At 43.5% G+C, this 21514-nt stretch overlaps 1 protein-coding gene across 1 annotated transcript; it reads right to left on the minus strand.

The window, feature by feature from the left end:
* Window positions 1–476: 476 nt before the first annotated feature.
* Window positions 477–20338, minus strand: LOC128847819 (retinoid-inducible serine carboxypeptidase-like). The gene is made up of 13 exons (XM_054047540.1): window positions 20226–20338; window positions 16248–16393; window positions 15186–15275; window positions 14573–14728; window positions 13689–13763; window positions 12878–12950; window positions 11520–11557; window positions 11156–11284; window positions 9668–9752; window positions 8635–8748; window positions 7753–7890; window positions 2904–3067; window positions 477–818 (listed from the first exon to the last, which is right to left on the minus strand). Exons 1-13 carry the CDS (start codon window positions 20284–20286, stop codon window positions 750–752), a joined length of 1338 nt encoding a protein of 445 aa, XP_053903515.1. The 5' UTR covers window positions 20287–20338; the 3' UTR covers window positions 477–749.
* Window positions 20339–21514: the final 1176 nt, after the last annotated feature.

Here is a 21514-nt window from a genome sequence, read left to right on the forward strand (position 1 = left end):
CTTCTCCTCATCGCTTAAATAACCTTCTCCTATTCGCTTTCTGGGTTGAGGCCAGGAGCCCAGCAGCTCTTATCCATTAGAACTTTGGCTCGTTCTATGAAGAGAAAGTATTGGCACATTGTCTATTCTCACATTAAGTACTGAGCGATGATTGTGTGGCACTGAGTGCACTAAAAAACGAATCTTAGATAATGCACAAGAAAAAGGAGGCGAAAGAGTAGAAAGAGTGGTTCAGTATGAACACACACCTCAGTCCAAACTGGATCTGTATCCAAAATGAAGTCCTAGCACAGCCACTCTGCGGCGTCTAGCTAGAAAGCAATGCTGTCTGACTCAGATGCCAAGTCATCCGTTTAGGAAAAAGCATCCGCAGCTTATGGAAGCAGGCTTGCTGCCTGAGGTTGAATCTTTAGAGCAGCAAACTCATCTTAATAGTGGTGCATAAACAGACAAAGAGCATTTGGGCAATCCTCAAAGAAGCGTCAGAGTGTGTTATTTATCAGAGTGAAGTTCTCATAGGAAAAGTCAGGGTGAGCAGTATTGAGGCAGAGAATCACAGTTTACAAATTCGAAGGCAGCATTTCATTTAAGAATAACCATGCATCACCTTAAATGCCTTGCACATTACCAAAGTGTAAAAGAGGCTAACTTTCCACAGAGTGATTGTTCCTTCTGAAGTTCAGTCTGTGGCACAAGTTCTGCTAATGCACCGGAGTTGTATGTGAAAACCATGCCAGCTGGCATCCATTTCACCAGTGTTTCTGTTGTGTCACCATCCTGACCATTTTCAATGCCATGTCCCCTTGATCGGATGGTACCTACCATAGGGAAAGAGAGTGTGTTATTAATTGCTATGCGGAAGCAGACTGCTAGCTCTAGATGTTTCATAGTCACACTAATATTTAGCTTGCTTTTCTAGGACAGCCTTCACCTTGCTCCCTGGTATTAGTGCATTGTGAGAGTACCTTCCAAGTGAGGACTACAGTCAGGTAAAGATGGGAAAACAGAGGCACAGAGAGGTTAAAGTGACTTTCCCAGGGTCAAACAGGAATAGGTGGCAGAGCCAGGAAGAGAAAACAGGTCTCCTAACTCCCAGTTCTGGGCCTTAAACAGAAGGCCAATCTTCCTCCCAAGCAGTGAGAACTGACAACATTAGAAGCAAATTCCATGTGCCTCAAGCAGATACACGGCCAGGGGAATGTCCCTAATTTAGAAGCAAGCTTAGACTCTTGCTCTAGCACTAGTGAAAATAAATAGGATGCAGTTCAGAGTTTGGTTGTTTTTTTGTTTCCAAGGTTGCAGGAAGGAAGACAGGGCCTGATTCTGATCTCATGCTAGTCTTACACCAGTGGGAGTAACTTTTCTGAAGACAATAGATATACTCCCATTTAAAAAAAAAAAGCCAGTTAAAGGATAATCAGCTCTTGAGTCCTTTAGTTCTACTTTTTGGTGCTCCCAGTGGTAACATTTCTCGAGGGTCATTAAGGGAGAGGATTTATATGTATTAAGACTTTTCTGCTAAGGAGGGAAATAAAGAGTGCAGCTAGCAGGGCATTAGGATGGTGGAAACAAATATTCATTGAAGGCCTAAAAGTCACTAATTATGGGAAATTCCATGGCAAGGCCAAGAAACAGAAGTGAATTAAGGTGGCTGCATTCTGAAACTGTTTCCGGCTGGGAAGCTGCTAGATACAGTTTGGTGCTCTTCACTTAGGGCAGTGCTTCTCAAAGTCGGGCCGCCGCTTGTGCAGGGAAAGCCCCTGGTGGTCCAGGCCAGTTTGTTTACCTGCCGTGTTGGCAGGTCCGGCCGATCGCGGCTCCTACTGGCCGTGGTTCGCCGCTCCAGGCCAATGGGGGCTGCGGGAAGCGGCGCAGGCCGAGGGATGTGCAGGCCACCGCTTCCAGCAGCTCTCATTGGCCTGGAGCAGCGAACTGCAGCCAGTGGGAGCCGCGATCGGCCGAACCTGCGTACACGGCAGGTAAACAAACTGGCCCGGACCGCCAGGGGCTTTCCCTGCACAAGCGGCGGACTGGCTTTGAGAAGCACTGACTTAGGGCACATCTTCACCGGCAATGTTAAAGGGCTGCCGCGGCAACGCTATAACATGGCTTGTGTAGTCGTGGCATAGCGCTGGGAAAGAACTCTCCCAACGCTCTAAACAAACCACCTCCATGAGGTGCACTGTCGACACCGGTACTTTACAGGTCTGAAACCTGCAGCACTCAGGGGGAGGTTTTTTCACACTCCTGAGCGAGAAAGTTGCAGCGCTGTAAAGTGCCAGTGTAAACAAACCCTTAAACAAGCCTCAGTGTGTTGACTGAATAGGCTTCTAACATTTTGGACTCTGCAAGGAAAGTGCAATTAAGATTTGCCCTCCTCCCATGGTTCTGGATTATTGTACAGAATATAAAGATTACATTTTTCTCAATACAGTAGATACATCTACACCCTGTTACAAAGATGGATGAAATGCAGATTACCGCTCTTTGTTCAAACAATTTAGAGAGACAGTATTGAATTAAGATCTGATTTTCCATTACCTTATTCGACGGTCAATTAAACCCAAGCAAAGTACTGGGTGTAAAATGCTACCAAACCAGAGAGGCAGCGTTTTACAACCTGTGCTTCACACAATGCATAGTCATTGACACCAGTACAGAGAAAGGGAGAATAAGGCCCATTAAGTCTGTGCTGGGTATTATGCAAAGTCTGAGTGTAAGCCACATCTCCAAACCAGGAAGTTAATTAATCAAAGGAATAATCTACATAGTCTGATTCTGGAGTGTTCATGCAAATGTGGGAAAGCATTTAGCCATATTATGCAGGCAAAGCAGACAGATACATCATTTACAACTTGACTAATATTAGGTTTCTTTTGTCTTTCAGCAAATGTGCTATTTACCATGTGCCCAGCCTTTAGAATCCAGTAGAAGGCCAAGTTCTCATAGGACTTATGGAAAGCAGCTGTCTCAGAGGACTCTGGAGATCCATACAGAGCCTTCCATTTTTGTTGGCTGAACTGCTTCAGTTTAGGCCATTTCAGTTTCCGAACCCATGCCTCCTGGCCTAAGTTAGGGATAGAAGAGTTATGTTTCATTATTAATTGTTTATATTAAGGCAGCATCTAAAGGTCCCAACTGAGATTGGTGTCCCATTATTCTAGACGCTATATGAACAAATATATAGCAAGTATAGTCGGTCAAAAAATGTTGAATGTTCAAACAAATTTTTTTTTTTTTTTTTGCAACCACAAAAAACCCAACAACTTTTAATTAAAAATTTCAAAGGATATTCTTCCCTGGGGGACAGAGGCTTGTGAAAATTCCAAAATTTGACCCAAAGGTTTTGATCAGTTCTAAGAACTGTGACACGTTTATATTTTGATGTCTGATTTTGTAAGCAAGTCATTTTTATTTGATGCATTTTTATGCAATAGTAACTCCAGCATATTCTCATTCCCCTTCGCACACAACATCCTGAAGCCCTCCCTTGCTCCACAGAAACCTAAAGATGGAAACACCGGCAGGTAGGAATTCCTCAGCTCAGGGGGGCACACAAGACCAATGTTAGGCGGTTCCCACCATAATGCATACTTGGGCAAAATAAGCCTCATTCTGGTTCTAAATGTATATCGATACCAATACAAGCACCGGTCCTGCACGTTGCTGGACTCCCTGTCCCCCAGGTTGTAGGAATCGAGGCTGTTCAGCACCCTGCAGGATCAAGCTGACAGCACAAGCTATGATAGCACAAGCGCACGTTGGAAACACGCTCTGCATTAGGGCCAGTGTTTTGCTGTTTGTTACAGTCATTCAAACAGGAGAGTCTGAAAAGGCGACATCTGTTTTCAAGACCCAAGCTAGGGAAAAGAAGAGTGTTGAGACAGCAAATAAAGAGACCAGTTCCAGGACATTTAAAAAAGCTATTACTGTTTTTAAAACCACCGCTCAGTTACTACAGCAATTCATGCTGTAAGAAGTGCAGCTTAATTTTTCCTCAAAATTAGCAATTTGTGGCACTCCAATTTGTCTTACCAGTTTTGACGTCCTAAACAGCATCTATTTAAAGAATTATTGATTGCTGGGCTGTCCATGAAAAGGAATTGAAAAGGAGAGCTTTGGGTCGTCTATTCTTAGCAATTAGGGGCTGAGAGATTACAGCAATAAAACTCCATAATACGAGAGGATTGTTTGCCCAGATCAGTACAGGAGACTATTTTAACAAAGGAAAAAAAGGAAACAGAATGAACTCTGGGGATTTGCTGCAGAATGAGATATTCCAGCGACACCTAATGTGGCCCACAAGCTTCATTTCACAAGTGTGGAGTCTCTTAAAGACGAGAAAAACTTTTGAGCAACTGCAATGTACATGTGCTTAAGCTGAGCAAGCATGTGCTCTTGGGCATTTGCACATGTCCTTCAACCCCACCCTCTCCAGACTGATCATTAGGCTCACTCATTGTGTCACTTCCGACACCATTATTAATGGTTTCTATTCTGGTAACGCCCAGAGTCCTCAGTCAGCATTGGGCCACCTTGTCCTAGGTTCTGTCCAAACACATAATAAGACATGGTCCCTGTCCCAAAGGGCCTGCCATCCGATACAATCAATATCAGTAGGGCAGGAGAAAGGAATGAAATAAATATGTCCATTTTTTTTATGTACACCAGTCATGTTTTGCATATATAAATATATAGTCACCTCACAGCTCCTTAGTTTGTGATTAGTTAGTGGGCTAATTATGTGGAGGCATCATGGAAAAAGTAGGTTGTGAGAGTATTTGATGTGAAGGGAGGGGGGCATTGGCTTTACTGATAAATTTAGAGGGCCTTCCTCACATAGGGGGCTGCCTGGAAGAAGGCCCATAAATTCTTGTGTGGAGGTGTGTGACTAGGGACTAGAGTAGGCCAGAGCGGCTGCGCAGGCCAGCAGCCAACTAAAGAAGGGCTTACTGGGGGCCAATCAGGGCTAAGATTAGAGCCAGCCAATGAGGGCTAGGCTAGACGCTATATAAAGGCTGCCCAGGAAAGGCGCAGGCAGTCTCTCCCAGACCTTTAGAGGGGGAAGGTCTGTCTCCTGAGTGAGGAGAGCAGCACCTGGGACAGCGCAGTGCTAGGCAGGCCTGGGGGAGCAGAAGGGAACTCCAGCCTGCAGGCCCTGAGGGAAGGGCCTAACCCGGTGCAAAGAGGCTGAAGGGGAAGTGGCCCAGGGAGAGAGGTGCACAAGGGGAGAGATGGAGGCCAGGAAAGCTGCTGCCAAAGGGTCCCTGGGTCAGGACCCAGTGTAGAGGGTGGGCCTGGGTCTCCCCCTTCCTTCTTGTATTACACCTGGCTGTTGAACTGGCCATAGTGGACTGCACCAGACCCCTGACACATAGGGTTAGACTTTGGGGTGTGGTTGGTCACTGTGGCTGAAGGGAAAGATTGTGGTTAAACCCCCCACCCCCAGAAGGGGGTGAGGATGGACTAGGGGGCATTGCCAGAGGGCAGTGGCCTGAAATGGACATCGCTGAGCGGGGAGCAACGTGGGTCTGGACACCAGCAGAGAGCAGAGGATGGATGGGACACCAGCAGCAGAGGGTGCCCCGCCAAGGACTGAACTAATTCCCGGAGCGATCAGTGGGAAGCGCCGTGGTGATGAATCCCAACCCTGTCACAGGGGGAAGTAGACATAATGGGGGAGCAAGGCTAGAGTGGATGGGGTGATGTGGTAAAATGTATGGAGAGGCAGAACTGTGAAGGACCTTAAAGGAGAGGGCAAGAAGCCTGCACCTGATCTAGTGGGTAAGGGGCATCCAGTGGAGGGATTCAACTAGGTGTGGCTCTGTGCAGGGGGATGGTTGACAGAGTCAGAGCATCAGGCCGGAAAGATGATAACTCAGTTATTTGTGCTTTTGGAGAGGAGGGGCTACTTCTTTCTTTGTGCTATAAAATACCTAGCACGTAGTAAAATAGGTAACAACAAAATACGCCACCAGCGTAATCTGTGATGCCTGGAAAGACATAAGAGAAAAGACAATGAAGTAAACCACATCCCCAGTAATGGCTAGGGTCAGACAGCAATAAAACTAACAAACAAACCAGGATCTACCCTTATTGTTGGCTCCATCTCAGGAGTAGCAAGGTTTGGATTGCTGCGCTTGGCAAACTACACTACGTTGACATAGTTAGGAGTTATGTCATAGTATGTAATTCAAGAAGCTGGAGGTAAGCATGGCAGAGAAGCAACTAATGTGATCAAATTCTTAGAGTGGGGGGATATCTCCTAGCACCAAATCTCTGTGATCTGAGACCTAGCCCAGCATTTCCCTTCAAACGTAATTTCTACCTCCCAACTCTTGCAAAGTGAGTTTCCAACGGTGAATCCTATTCCTCATGGAGCTATGGTTAGCAGTGTCCTCAGGACTGCGGGACAGGTTCTGAGCTGTATCTCTCAAAGGTACAACTCCGAGGTGCAGCCCAATTGAGTGTGCAGCTCTTCTTCTGGATGAGGAGAGCCGCACTAACAGCTTCAGCAGACTGAGCTGGAACTATTGGCACATACGGAAGCGTTGCGTGATTTACTGAGTGACGCAATGTGCCCATTTTGGTGCATCTTTTCGGATGTCTCAACCACTGTGTGTATTTTATAAGCCACTTGGAACTTCTGAAAGAAACAGCCCTTGTTTAAAAAAACTGCTTGAAAGCCACTTTTCAAGTCTGTTTTTAGTGATCTTATTTTGCCATAGAAGGGGGAAAAATTGGCCATCATTTACTACCAGTCACATCAGCGTAGAGTTAATGCTCCCAGCAGAGTGGGCTTTAATCTAATTAACTGAGAATTATTTAGGGATAGTTAACTATCCAGCACGGCAAACAGACTTTTCTAGGTCTGGTCAATAGCTTCAGTGGAACGCTACATGGAAGAAGCAGCCATACCCACCTATGCTCTTTCTCCCATAGCATCGTGTGAGCAGAAAGGAGGGGACCCAAGCCCATGGGTCTGACCAGGATGGGATAGTCAGGGGGCAGCCAGCTCCCTTGTGTCCTTCCAAAAAAATAATACAGGGGCTCTACAGGGATGCAAAAATGTGTGTGGAGTATATGGGCCATGTTGCTTCTCCCAGCAGCAGTCAGGGTGCTCTGCCAAGAGTACTAAGGGACAGCATGGAGGAAGAGCACCCGGGAGCAGTTGGAGGCACTAACCCCTACATAGAGCTGCCCTCCCATCACTGCACCACGGAGTGTGTGTGGGTGGGTGAGTGAGGAATCTGTGGATTTGGGGAACTGAATTCCTGGTCTTTTCTGGGAACAAACCCAGCTTAAACCCTCTCCAAGAAAACTTTAAAGATCTATGTGTCTATTGCCTGTGTTCCTGAAAAGGTGACAGAGTGTGATTTGTAAGATATAGAAATGTACCTCAATGTAGAGGAAGGATAATCCATTGGTTAGAACAGTAGCCTAGGCCCTGGGAACCTGGGTTCACTTCCCTGCTCTGCCACAGACTTCCTGTGTGACCCTGGGGCAGTCACTTAGTCCTTTCTTGCCTTGGTTCCCCATCTATAAAACAGGGGAAATGGCACTGCCCTTCCTCAGGGTGTTGTGAGGACAAATACATTAAAGACTGTGAGGTGCGTAGGTATTATAGTAGTGGGGACTATGTAAGTACTATAGATGGGGGGATTGTATAGGGGCCGGCATACAGATTCAAGTACAAATGTTAATGACCAGTGTACATCTTGCTCTTCAGAGAGAAGAAGAATGAATCCTTACCCATGGTGTCCACAATGAGATCCAGCTGTCCGTTATAGACAGTAACGTTGACATTGGCTGCCAGCAGCGCATCCACAATATCAGTGACAGGCTTCATGAAGTCTTCGGCCATGTGTAAGAAGACTTCTTTTGACTGACCTATTCAGACGGATCCAAACATGAAAGACAGTGCAATTGACTAAGTGTGTCATCTTTAAATGGAAGCATCAGCAGCAGGGTGTGCCAAGAGTTGTGAAATGCAATTCGTTGCTGCAGAAAAGCAAGCACTGGAACGGTACATTCCAGACCACAATGATCAGTCTGAGTGACTGGAGAGAAATGGAGAATGGCCAAATTCCACATATATACAGGGGATATCAAAGCAGCACAGGACATGTTTCTAACAGTACTTCACGTGCGGATTTGTCAGTTTCCATCTCCCATTACAGATCTGGAGGGGTGTTGGCAGGTATTCAGCATTGCTCTGTTTCCCTCTGGTTTGATTTACACCCTCCTTTCCCTGAACTCTCACAGCACTGGCTTTCTGGCAGAGGAGAATGGCTAGGAATCCTTTTGGCAGACTGAGTTGCACAGATAGGTTTCAGCTGCTCAGGCATGAGGCATACTCTCCGTGCCAGGGTGTGCACCTAGTTAGACCCTGGCAGGCTAGAGAGGAAGACACAAGGACCAGAATCATGCCTATGCCCATAGGCCTGCCCAGTTCCCTGTTGTGGGTCCTTTTTAGGAGCCTGTCCCACAGTTGGGCCCAAGCAGGATGAGAATTTTAACAAGCAAGTCAGGGAGACTTCATGTGGTACAGCATCAAGACTGCTTTGAACAGACTACAATATTGTGTAAGTGACAAGCTGCCCATTAGAGCCATGTCAGAGGGTAGGAAGGTACCTCCCCATGTGACAGAGTCAGGAATGATTGTCAGCTTCTTTCGGATGGGTCCATTCATCAGGTCACTTAAGCTGTCCTTATGCAGACGTTCGACATGGCGCTGGTAAAGTTTAACTGAAAGGAAAGAAAAGAGTTTATTCTGCAGCACAGGGTGTTGGATTTAAAGATGATTGATAGGCATGAAGATGGTGTCTGATAAACAAACACCACAAGGCAAAAACAAGTCTTATCAAGGCTCATTCAGTTCAGACCTAAGAAACTCTTTGCTGCTGAAACCGCAATAGTACACAGAGGAAGAGACTTGCTGATTTTTAAGAGGTCTACAGTAGAAGAGAGAATCAGCCTATAGCATGGTCAGAAGATAGAAGAGGAACAGAGTCATTATCTTGTTCCTTTTTCTGCCAGGGCATATTGTTCCCAACAGTACATTTCTGGGGCTAAGTTTCTGCTTTAGCTAGTAAGCCTGAACATCAACTCTTCTCATCACCAGACGAGTTAGTTTTGAGCTGCAACCACTTGTTACTTTTAAAAGTAAGGAGGGTTCTTCACCTCATCTCTCCACTCCCATCTGTCTCTGGGAGCCAACAGAGACAGTAATAAAAACAGTTATTTTATTTCCATGTCAACATTTAAAGGCGATGAAGAAGTGATGGCATGAAGGCTGATGGAGGCAAGTGTCTAATCAGATCATCTCATGAAAGTGTTTGGAGGACATAGTTAGTTCATAGGTTGTGAAGTTCCACAGTAATGTATTTACTACTGCCTGTGACTAATATCCAGGGTGCACAGGGTGTATCTAGGTGGACGCATATGCCACAAAAGAGCTGTGGTATATCCCTCAAGAGGATTCTTCAAGCTCTCCCTGTATGGAGACCAGTAGGTTCAGGAGCTTGAGAACAATGGAGGCATCTTTGCAAGATGTGGTAGCCACAGACAGTTCCTACCGCCTACAACCACACGTCTGGGTGCTCAGCGCCTCTGCAAATCAGGCCCTTGGAAGCTTAATTTCTTAAACATGCTCCTCTCAACTTACGAAGATGGGTATTTTCATGTTTCGAGGCTTTGAGATCTGGAGACTTCTTGGCTAGGATGTTATAGAAATTCACGTTGTCAGTGTTCTGAAAGAGGGAGAGAAGAGGATATATCAGACTAGACATTTTATTTCAATAGCTATAAGAGAAACATCTGTCCGACACATGAGGGTTGCACTCTACCCACAGAGCGGAGAGGGATCAATGTTCCCTACTTAAATGGGGCCCTATTCTGTTCCCTGTTCTGGCCCTATTTTGAGAGAGGCCTTTTTGGAAGGGCCTTTGGTCCCTTGCTCCCTCCTTTTTGATGGTGGGTTTTGGGAAAGGGATTTTTCCAGTTCCCAAAGTTCACACACAACGGTGTTTGAGAGAGAGTGAGGGAGAGCATAGACCTTGCTATTCATTTTCTTTCCCAGCCTTGAAGAGGTGGGAATCTCCTGGAATCCCACCACCCCATCCATGGCTCCAGAGATTTTCCACCAGCTGCAGCCATAGCCTCAGTGCCACAGATCTCTCAGATGCTCCCTTTGGCTAGACCTTCCCAATGTGAGGCTTCCCATTGCTCAGTTTCCTTCTATCACACCAGCCTCAGCCATCCCACGCGCTCCCTTCTGTTAGTGTCAATCAATATCTGGCATCCATATTCTGGAACAACTGATGCAGCCAATTCATCATATCTAGATGAATCCAAGATTTGTGGATTCACCACATCCCTAATACAGCCAATAGACTGGACATGGACCAGAGAAGAGATGTGTTTCCATTAAAGTTACTTAGAATTAAAAACAAGACCCTACAAATTTCCCATAATTAAATTTAAATATTTAGAAGTTCTGATGTAGAAGCTAGAAATCATTACATACACATTGCAGCTGGGAGGAATGGTTACACAGGCTTAGAGAGAAAGGCAAAATGATAGCCAAAGTATCATCCTAAAGCATGAAACGAGGAAGTGAAACCAGCCATGCACAGAACACAAGAAGCAGTTTTTAGCGTAATCTTTCAGCTTTAGTATAGCATTATTTGACTTTTTTTTAAAGTTACATATGGTTCACTTACGTAGCACTTGTCACTGTAAAACACATACTTTGGCCCAAGCAAGCAAAGCATGGTTTTAAAGTTAAGATTGAGTAGTACCACTGAAGTCAATGGGCTTATTCATGTGCTTTACTTTGAATCATCTGTTTGAGTGCTTTAATGACCTTCAAAACCTTAGTGCTGTACTGCTTCGCACACATCTGGGCCTCATTCTCCATTGCCTACCACCTTGTGTAGTCATTAACACCAATGCAAAGACAGTATTAAATGCTTTCAAATCAGCATGGTAGCACACTGAGTGCACTGGTGTGAACAACTGCACAAGGAGCGGGGTAATGGAGAATCTGCCCCTTCTGTACGTTAATAGCAGAGCATTACCTGAATTTGTTAATTTCCATAAGCCATTAGCATAAGTTACTTACAAATCTTGATGCCAGACAGCATTTTCATACCTGTTCAACTACTTCCTCGGTTTGACTCCAGAGCTCAGTGGCCAGTGTGTATTGCCCTTTATTCACTGCATTCATGACCTTTTTGGCAGCGGCAGTCACTTCTACTAGACCTTGATCATCAAGGAGAGACTGGAATGCAAACAGGGAGAGAACAACCAATTATTCATGGAAGGAATTTGATTTGAGACAATAAGTCAATGTCATGCCCTGTTAATTACCAGTATAATTACCGGTATACTGGTTGAAAGCTAACCTAGAAATGGAAGTCCCCTCTTGGATTTAAATTGTATAGTATAAGATCTTGAATGAAGCCTTAAAAACCAGAACAATTATTGCAAATAGCAGAGATGGAGTAGATACTTACAGTGCTGTAAAGGTAAGGCCCCCAGGAAAGCACAGAATCTAGAGAAACAAAATAGGTTTCAAGCATATAATAATTTCTCAGAGGGAAATTTGTGTCTAAGATAGCAGGGATAATAGTGACAGCAGCATAGAGAGGCAAAGATGAATTACTCAATAAAGAGGCTCAGATCAAATTTAGTACAAAATTTAGGCACTGAAGCTGTATACAAAGCCAAACCCACCACCATGACATTAGCTCCCCGTAAGTTAGCCAATGGAACTGTTTAAAGCAACCAATAGACATTTCTCCTGCAGCATTTGCAACTGAAACATTGCAGCACTGTGCTAGTGCATGAGAACATGTAGACAGATTTGTGCAGTCAAAGTTCACCTGTTTGCAAACAGTGCAAGAGGGCAAAAAATATAAATAAGTCAGATTTTTGAAGATAAGTTATAAGCCAGTGTTGTTATTTGTAGCACAGGTAGGGAAGATTGTTTAAGGTAAACCTATAGCTTCCCACCCTTCTAACTTCCCGAATCTAAATCTAGCTCCTCCAATGGGGCCTGCCCATGTAGATCTCACTGTAGGATCAGGACCCTAAGAAATGCTTTCATCTCTGCCATTTTCTCCCCAAGCAAACAGTCATCCCAGCTTTGTTAACTACCACACTGCTGTGGCTGGTGGCTTCTAATATTACTGGTAAACTTAGAGATTGGTGGTAGTTTAAAAGCCAGATGGGGTGGAAATTTAGGAACACTTAGACCTCCCAATGTTAAGCCCCCTACCTACTGTAGAGGCTAGTGGTAAAATAAGCATTTTCCTACCTGCCATTTTTAAAATGTGCTTGGATTACATAAGGCCAAACTATTCAAGAGTGTACACCGGAGATTGGTTGCCCATCTGGAGACACCTTTGACCTGCTGTTCAGAGGTGCAGGGTTCAGGTGGAGTTGTGGGTTCTCAGCATTTCTGAGAAATCAGGCTTCAAGCAGTCTCACATTTGAGTTTCACAGTTTCTGGATGGCCAAAGTCAATGGTCACCAAATCAAGGAGAATGCCAAATCCGTTGCAGCCTTGTGAATCCTTCCGTGGCTAAGCCTTAGTGACTTTTTGGTGACTTTTAGGGACACTCCGCTGCCACCCATCTAAAGGAATATGAGTTTGTTACTAGCTTTGTCCTGAGGCCATTTTGATTTTTGACCCCTCTAGAGTGGGGCTGGTTTAATTACAGCTCCTTAGAACATCAATGTACATTTAGCCTGATTAGATTGCCTGCATTCACTGGAGATCTGCCCCATTTAAAGTAGCAGAGACAGTATTCTAGACAGAGGGGGGCTTTTTGGGGAGAGGGAGAAGTTCACAAAAATCCTATAAACGTACCTACAGGAGAAATCCATGAATCTCCGAGAGCAGCCCCACCAAAATTGCACTGTATGCTCCCATCGTGAATAGCCTTTAAAAATAACGTAAAGACAGCTTTTAACACACATTTCGGTAAACAAGGATCTTCTAGCTAGTTCTTCTCCTTAACCAGCAAATGGTAGAAACAGGCTTCACAATGCAAGATAAGCAGAAGTGCCTTTGTGTTACAGGAAACAACCCTTTCTTTTTAACTAGCATCAAGACACAATGACAAATGAGATCTGATGAGAGTCCATTTATGTTCCAAATGTCTATCAATTCATCATTGGCACTTGTCTTGGTAAGAGGAGGCTCTGTAAGAGTTGCTGAATTCATTCTTGAACTTCATGGCCTGACATGATTATCATAGGATAAGACAACAGCACCAGCAGAAGGAAGATAGGAAGGGAGTACATGGTTTGCATGTACACTGTATCTATAAAAGCCAGTTAAGGAAGCTCAAAGTTTTATGAAATTTCTAATTCAGTCGAGCACCTAACTACCCTGTGGGCCTTTGAAAATCTACCCCAACAAGGCTGCCTGTGCTCCATTTAACCCCTGAGACATGGGGCACAATGTAATCATTTCCTAGTTATCCACTTCTTAGCTTGACTGAGATCTTTCTCGTCTACAGTGAACAAACTTTACTCTCTAAAAATGAAAAAGATCCTACTCAAAAACAAAACAAAAAATCAAATACACCATTAGACCCTTCTTTAAGATGTGAGAAATACACATGCTGCCAGGGAAGAAGCTGTTATTTACTCACATAGGGAAGGATCTGCTTTACCTTATACAGCTCTAAAGCGATGCCAGCTGCCATTTTTCCTCCATAAGATTCTGAGAAGATGTAGAATGGAATAGTCTGGAAAAGGAAACCATACCATAAGGCTATTAGGCTCCCAGAGCAATATACGTTTTGCCCACCCTCCGCCACCCACACAAAACCCAAACTGCACCTGTTCATCCCTCAAACACTAGCTATTTTGTTTGTTCATTCTGAGTTGCACCTAAAGAGGCTACAATCCTACAATGCTCTGTGCACAGAGCTCCATTGTCTTCAGTGGGGCTCACTACAGGCACAAGAATCCACCGGCCTGAATGGAGGATTGGGGCCAAGGACAGCTGCAATAGATGTCAGTTAGACATCCAATGTCACCTTTAAATCGGGGAGAAAAAAAGGACATCAGTTGTGCCTGCAGGTTTAAAACAAACAAAAGGAAGTACTTCTTCACCCAATGCAAAGTCAACCTGTGGAACTTGTTGCCCAGGGGATGTTGTGAAGGCCAAAACTATAACTTGGTTAAAAAAAGAATGTAGGTAAGTTCATGGAGGATAGGTCCATTAATCGTCATTAACCAAGATGGTCAGGGATACAACCCCCGCTCTGGATGTCCCTAGCTTCTGACTGCCAGAAACTGGGAGTGGAAGACAAGGGATAGATCACTTGATGATTGCCCTGTTCTTTTCATTCACTCTGAAGCACATGGCATTGGCCACTATTGGAAGACAGGATACCGGGTTAGATGGACCATGTGCAGTAGCTAGTGGCATATGCTACCTTCTGGAGAGGCTGTTATCTTCCTCTGTCTAATTGTTTACTAATCCTCTCTGATGCCTTAGTTAGAACCACACTTTTATTTAACGCTGCTAAACAAAATTAGAGTTCCTTACCTGGAATTCTTTCTTTGACCTGAAGAATTCTTTAAGAAGAACCAGCATATCGGAAGATACAGTGGAGAGATCTTTTGCAAACGCATCACTATCATTTGTGTAACTGAATCCAGTGCCAACGGGATTATCGACAAACAGTAAACTGGCTGCCTGCAGCTATACAACCAGGAGAAAGGAGATTTGTATGAAGTCCCCATTCAGTTACTAATACAGGCAGATTTCCCCTTTTCCCAGTCCCAGACGTTTTATTACAGACAAGTTCATCAAACCATGTTTCCTCCACCAAATCAAATGGGTAAGCCTATGCTTAAATGAGCTGCTCTGAGCAGCTGTTTCTCCAACTACAGCATTTTAGGGAGAAAGTATTCAAAGATAAGCAAGTGATTGCAAACATGTGGAGGAGAATGGTTCAACACCACTTTAAGTGTTTTTGTTGGATCAAAAGTAGAACTACAGAAAAATTCTGGTCTTAGGAAGAGTTGAATTTCAGATGGACACTGTACTGCTTGGGGCATTTTTGTCCTGGTCTATCACCTGACTAAGAAGGCAAGGATCTCATCTATAAGTCAATGAGTAAAAGCTAAGATTACCAATCTTAAACTTTCTACTATACCCAGGTTGTATTTCTTGGTTTCAGTTCTGCATCCAAGGGACCAATTTCTTCAAAGTTCCCAAATCCACAGCCTGAAGCTCCTGGACCTCCCTACGGGGGAAAACAAAACAAGAAAGCTAATTAGAATCAAGACACACCAATAGAGTTAGATCATTGGAGTTATATAGGACTAGTTTGTGTGCTGCATGCTAAAATGCAAAGGGAGCCCCTGTCTTCCTTCATTATAGATATGCCCTGTTTGTGGAGAGAGGAATTTAAAAGACTCAATCACTAATTTGTGAGAGGATTTGATTATCTTTATGCCAGGCAGATACCATTCTGAAGCTTTTCTTCCCATGCAGAGATGAGCACACTTCAGTGCGGTAGGGTATGGAAGAGTCAGCTACTGAGCTGGTGCATGTATAATAGTCAGTTTTCCCCAGGTGCACGGGATGTGCACTACACATTGCAGAATTAATCCGGAATGTGAAAGACTGCATCCACTGGTGGATTATATTCAACATTAGCTACTCTAATATACTGTCTAGGATTTGTGTGTGTGAGTATAACACACACACACACACAACAAATTGCCTTGAACTGCTCTGATTGGATAGAACTGGTCTCCACTCTAAACTAAAAGTCCCAATCTTTTCCCTCTCCATACAGAAATCTTTCTAGGCCTCTAATCATTTTCACCAATTCTCTCCTGACTTCAGACTGTTGGAGCTGCCCTTTAGTTACATGTTCACAGGGAGCCTAGCACAAAGGGGTTGAGGTCACTAAGTACAATCACAATCCAAAAAAATAATGAACTGTCTTGGTTTATGCTATATGCTTCTTGATATAGGGTGATCAGAGCTAAACACATATTTCAGGTGAGGTGTCCCATTAATTTATATAATTGCTTTTTAACATTTTCAGTATTCTTTTGTAACCTGAAAACCTAGTTCAGACAGGACTCAGAGAATAAATCATAGCTCAGAATCTTATTTCTGTGTAGCTAGACTATCATGGCAGATCAGTATGCTGAATGATGCAGAAATCAAGATTCCTTTAAAAATGTCTTTCACAATATCTTACCTGAAGCCACATAATGAGAGGTAATTCCGTGAAATTTTTGGCAGAGCTGTTTGCATAGTAGAGCCACCAGAACATGTGTGCATTGTTTCTGACTGTTACATACCCCCATGCTTCTTTCTGTTCTTTTGATTGCTTTATAACTGCACCTAAAGAAAAGGGGTATCTGATTCAGTCAAGTAGCGTGAGCATTTGACCAGTCCAAAAATAATTGGTCAACGATAAGTCAAATATTGTCAAATCATGTCAAAATTGTCAAATATTTTACAGAACTAATTTATTAAAACAGTAATAACAAAGGGAAAGACTTTATGGTCTACAGTAGGCTAGGCCTTAGGCATAAGTATCTATCTAACTACAAAAAGTAAGTTCTTAACTGAAACAGAGGGTTCCTGTTTCTTGCATCTGATGAAGTGGGCATTCACGAAAGCTTATGTTCCAATACTTCTGTTAGTCTTAAAGGTGCCACAGGACCCTCTGTTGCTTTTTACAGATACAGACTAACACGGCTACCCCTCTGGTTCTTAACTGAGTTATTTTAACTCAGAAAAATATGAAACACAATGAAATGAAGTTCTAAAAAATGAAAGAATGGTACCATGATGCAGTCAAAAAGGTAGATCAGAGCATTCTTGTTAGGATAACTGACGGTGATCAAATAATAGCCGGTCAGTTGACATTATTTGTCAACTGACCAGTTTGCCAAACCTAAATTAGAGTGTGAAACATTTGGCCTTGAAACATTTGACCAACAGAGACTTGGCTGAGACCCATTAGTTTTAATTTTGGGTGTGTTAATTACAAACACTCTCATTCAAAAATATTTACTACTGAACAAAACACCTGAACCCTGACTAAACTCATACTTCCACCCAAATCCAGCAAATAACTTTGACTTCAGTGGGTCTACCCACAGGAATGAAGTTATGCATGTACTTAAGTGTTAGCAGGATTGGGGCCTTCCATTATCGCTACCACCAGTGCAGCTGTCCAAATGCTGGAATAAATTTTCTGGACCAGACATGCCTTTAAGTACTTGCAAAGAGCTGGGCTGAAATACTGGTGCCATTGAAGACAATGTCAAGTCTTCCAATGACTGTAATGGGGCCAAGATTTCAGCCTCAGGGTATAACAGTTTGGTCCCAGTCTTCCAGGCAAGATCAAATCATGTTCTTATAGTATCCAATTATTGTTAAGTTAAGGGCCCTAAGAAAAGTCATCATTAGGGCCTGATCCAAAGTCCAGTGAAGGCAGCTGAAGACTCATATTAACTCCAATGGGCATAATCTACTACGGTGTATGATGCAGATGCATTGTAGGGAGCAGACCTTTAAAGCTTAATCCCCTCCCTAGTCTTCTTTATCACAAAATAGTCACTAGAACAATGTGGAATGTCCAGTAGCTGAGAAGCAGGTTGGTCCCTAGAGCATAGTACTGGAATGATTCCATTTTTTGGTTAGAAATTTGGGTTAAGAACTGCTCCACATCTCTGCAACAGCACATTCAAGTGCTTGCTTATTCTGAAGGGGCGCTGTTTCACTTGGATTTCAGGAGCAGCAGCATTAATGGCCTTGAACAAACCTACAATTTGCTAGCAGCGTTATCAGAATGTTTTGAAAACACTGCAAGTAGAGGAACGGTTACCCATGTAGAATGATATTATAAACAGAATTGGTTTAGCCGTGTTCTCTTTAGATCTGATGTGACCCTCTAATATTTTTCTTGACACTTTGTAACATCAAGAATCCACATTCATTCTTACTGCCAAGATGGACTTCAGCTCATCAGTTCATCATGTCATGGTTTCAAAAATAAGGAAAGCACCTTCGACCGGTCCTCTGCATTCGTCTGTGTCATTAGTTGACGAGCTATTTGGGACTATTACCATTACCTAAAAATGCTATCTGCTTTGAAGTGCAACAATGCGTTTGCCTTATACTCAAGAAAAAGTCTCTGCTGTCCAATCAAGCAATGACCTCCAAGGGAGAGTTTGGTATAAAGCTCTAAAGACCTATGGCCCTGATACTACAATTGGATCCAGAACAGCAGACCATGTGCCTATGGGGAGCCCCATTGAAATGGGTGCAAGGATCTGTATAGGATCCAGGTCCAATTGCAGGAAGGGACCTTAATTTTCAGGCAGCTTCACTCCAGGGAATACTCCAATACCCAGGACCAAAGAGCTTGGATCATAGAAGCTGAAGGTGGAAGCCAAAAGGCCAGGCCACAAGAATCTTATGATAGGAAGGAAAGTCAGCCTCAAGTAAACTAAAATGCTTGCAATTGAACCACATAAATTTCCCAGTAGAAGTGTGCTTCTAACTTTAAATCAGTTATTAGGAGTTCACTGGGCACTTGCTTACAATGGTCAACATCGGTGTGTCTCGAAGTTATTGTTCTAACTTCAGGATAAATCCTGAAACTGGGCTTGAAAGAAGTTTAACAGCTGATGTGCAGAGAGGCAGCCTAATTTTTACAAGTCCTTGTCTTTTTATAACCCCCTAAATGATGTATTATACAATAGCTTGCAGTAAGTCAGAGAGGTGCAATTTGAACAAGGACTATTGTTTTTTCAGCTTGTTAACTATTTTTCCTTTTTGTGTTTTCAATTTATTTAGTTATTTCAAGAAGCCTAGAGGTCCAGCAAGATCATCAATAGTATGACCCCTCATCTAAAACCTAGGCTAATAGATCATGTGCATAGACAATTATCCACATAAGACAAACAATGTCTCCCCACTTATATCTTATCAATAGCCCTGACAGTAAGCTCCAAAACATCTCAGTTACATTATTCTTAGTCATCAGCTTAATGTTTTATCTGAGAAAAGTTACACAACAGAGACTTATCTTCACTTGCCTGGGAGACCAGAGAGAGTGAGAGAATCAGCAGAGTTTAGAGCATCAGATTCCATCTAAATTCTGTTCTGTGTAACAGGCTGGCATCTTTAACCCACCCCACATTAGGTTCATGCTTTCAGGAAGGGGAAGTGGACCTTTTTCTCCAGGAAAAAAGTCAGTCACATAATAAAGACTGACACTATAGCTTAAGGGTGCACAGCACAGAGCTGTAAATTAAAGAGAGGCACATCAAGTTCAAATTAAAGCACCACCCCCAACCAATATTTTTTTGGACACACCCAATTTTCAAACTTGATCCCCAAACCTACGATCCTGAGGTTGTGCAGACTGACCCATGCAAAGTTCTATTAAAGTCAATGGGGCTCCATGTGGGGGCAAAGGGCCATCCACATGTTCCTTATTGAAGGATCAGGGCCTCAGAGAGCAGTTCTTATGCATACCACATAAATAAGAGACTGCCTGTCTATCACTTCAGTAATACAAGGTTACTTTTACGGGAGTAAAAAGAAAGAGCTACTCCTACAGATGGGAGGGGTGCAGAATACGCCCACAGCAGATGTACATGTATATTCTAGGACATTGGATCAGATCTCTGACTCATGCAAATACTTGTCATTGATTTCAGTGGGGCTACTTATATGTGGTTAAGTTACATATATTCTTAGGGTCTGACGCTGAACGCGCTTGGAAACTTTTTCCACTGTGAAAGACAAGGGAACAGCCAGAGTGTTCCAAGAAAGGGATTACATAATTAACGTTACAGGATAGGTAAAGTTTAAAACAGTGTGAGCCTGGAACAGACCCCCTTAAAAAGGATCAGACTTTGAAAGCTCTGCACAAAACTCTCAGCACATCTGGATTTAGATGGTTCTGCCAGGGCCTAGCACAAAAAATATCTGGGAAGCGGCTATGCAGGGTAAAAGACGGCATCATTCATTCCTTAGTGTTCACCTAACAATAAATGCCTGAAAGTTTGACAAGCCATAAAACAGTCAATTTAGAGCAAGTTGTACGAGAAAGGTGCTCGTGAGTAATGTCCATCACCCCTAGCTTCAATAATTCCTCACAGGTCTAGTGAAACATGCATCTCTCGTACACTCAACCCCCTACCAAACATACCTGAACCCAAAGTCAGCAGGAAAAGCAGCAGGATAACATGTTGTCTAAGCAGCAGCTCCATCTCTGCAGCAATTGGGGAGTTTCCTGACTGAAAATCATATGACTCGGGTCTCTAGTCAGCTGCGTAGTGAAAAGGGAAGTGCTGGCTCTCTGGTTATAGAGGGAGCAGTTACTACCCCAGGGCGCCCTCTCTCCTCCCCTGCATGGTAAATGCAACAGATATCTGTGCTGCAGATAATATACCAGTTACACTTAACATGGTTCTATCTGTGCGGCAGATTTAGCTGGCTTGCCAAACTGGCTGATTTCCCTATGTTATGCCAGAGAATTTATTGGGCTTGTCTACATGAGAACTACTGGTTTTTCTGATGCTGGACACAAAAGCCAGCCTGTGAGATGAGGAAAGGAATTGTATATAAAATCAGTGAGTGATTTGTGTGTGCTAAAAGGATGTACAATCATTGTTTCCACAACTTCTCTAGTGATTTAGGTTTTCCAAATTCATTCTTCCTGGAGACATAATCCTAAGAAAATATTTCTCTCTCTCTCTTTTAATGTCCACACATCTCAGCTTCTCATTTCATGGTATTCAGGTTTGACACTTTCTATAAGAACTCCTTGCTCCTATCTTGCAGATACCCAAACCAAAAACATTTATCTACAAGAGTAATTTTTCTGATGTGAGTAATCCACTGAAGTTAAGGAGACTCCACATATGCATAGGGCTCTACCCTGTAAACCTGACATCAATCTCATGGATTTAAGATGTTAATATCAGTTCTCCTTAGAACGTAAGAGCAGAATTGTTTTACATGATTAACTTTACAAGGGGTGTGTTGGGGGGATAAAAGGGAACAGAGAGTTAAAATGACAATTAAGGCTTTGATCCTGCATCTGGCTCCACCCAGCCATATTCTAATGCCCATGCATAGCCAGCTGCAGGATCAGGGTCTGTGCCAAGGTAGGTGAAGTAACATCTTTTATTGGACCAACTTCTGTTGAGGGGAGAGACAAGCTTTCGAGCCACACAGAGCTCTTCTTCAGATCGCTCCTCGGTGCCCAAATTCTCATGAATGTCACTATGAAAAAGAGGAAACAGGGAACAATCTTGGAAATATGGGCCCTGGTCCTGTGCTGAGCTCCACAGTCGTCACAAAACCAAAGTCGGTAACACTCGCAATAATTACTGGTGATCAATATGAACACGATTGTGATAGAGTGATTGACAATCCAGCCGTTCCCTGCCGCAGCATGCACTGTTCTCTGGCTGTAGTTCGCCGCTGCTGCCG

This window comes from Malaclemys terrapin, chromosome 13, assembly GCF_027887155.1.
Source record: "Malaclemys terrapin pileata isolate rMalTer1 chromosome 13, rMalTer1.hap1, whole genome shotgun sequence".
Taxonomy (NCBI): domain Eukaryota; kingdom Metazoa; phylum Chordata; order Testudines; family Emydidae; genus Malaclemys; species Malaclemys terrapin.

Bases quoted from the DNA above. Each gene is read 5' to 3' on its own strand.
- LOC128847819 (XM_054047540.1), bottom strand. From the start codon at position 20,286: ATGGAGCTGCTGCTTAGACAACATGTTATCCTGCTGCTTTTCCTGCTG. The intron at 14,729-15,185 runs GTATAGTAGAAA...CTGGTTGTATAG, and splicing joins AACCAAGAAATACAACCTGG to CTGCAGGCAGCCAGTTTACT. The intron at 12,951-13,688 runs GTAAAGCAGATC...TTATTTTTAAAG, and splicing joins TCGCTTTAGAGCTGTATAAG to GCTATTCACGATGGGAGCAT.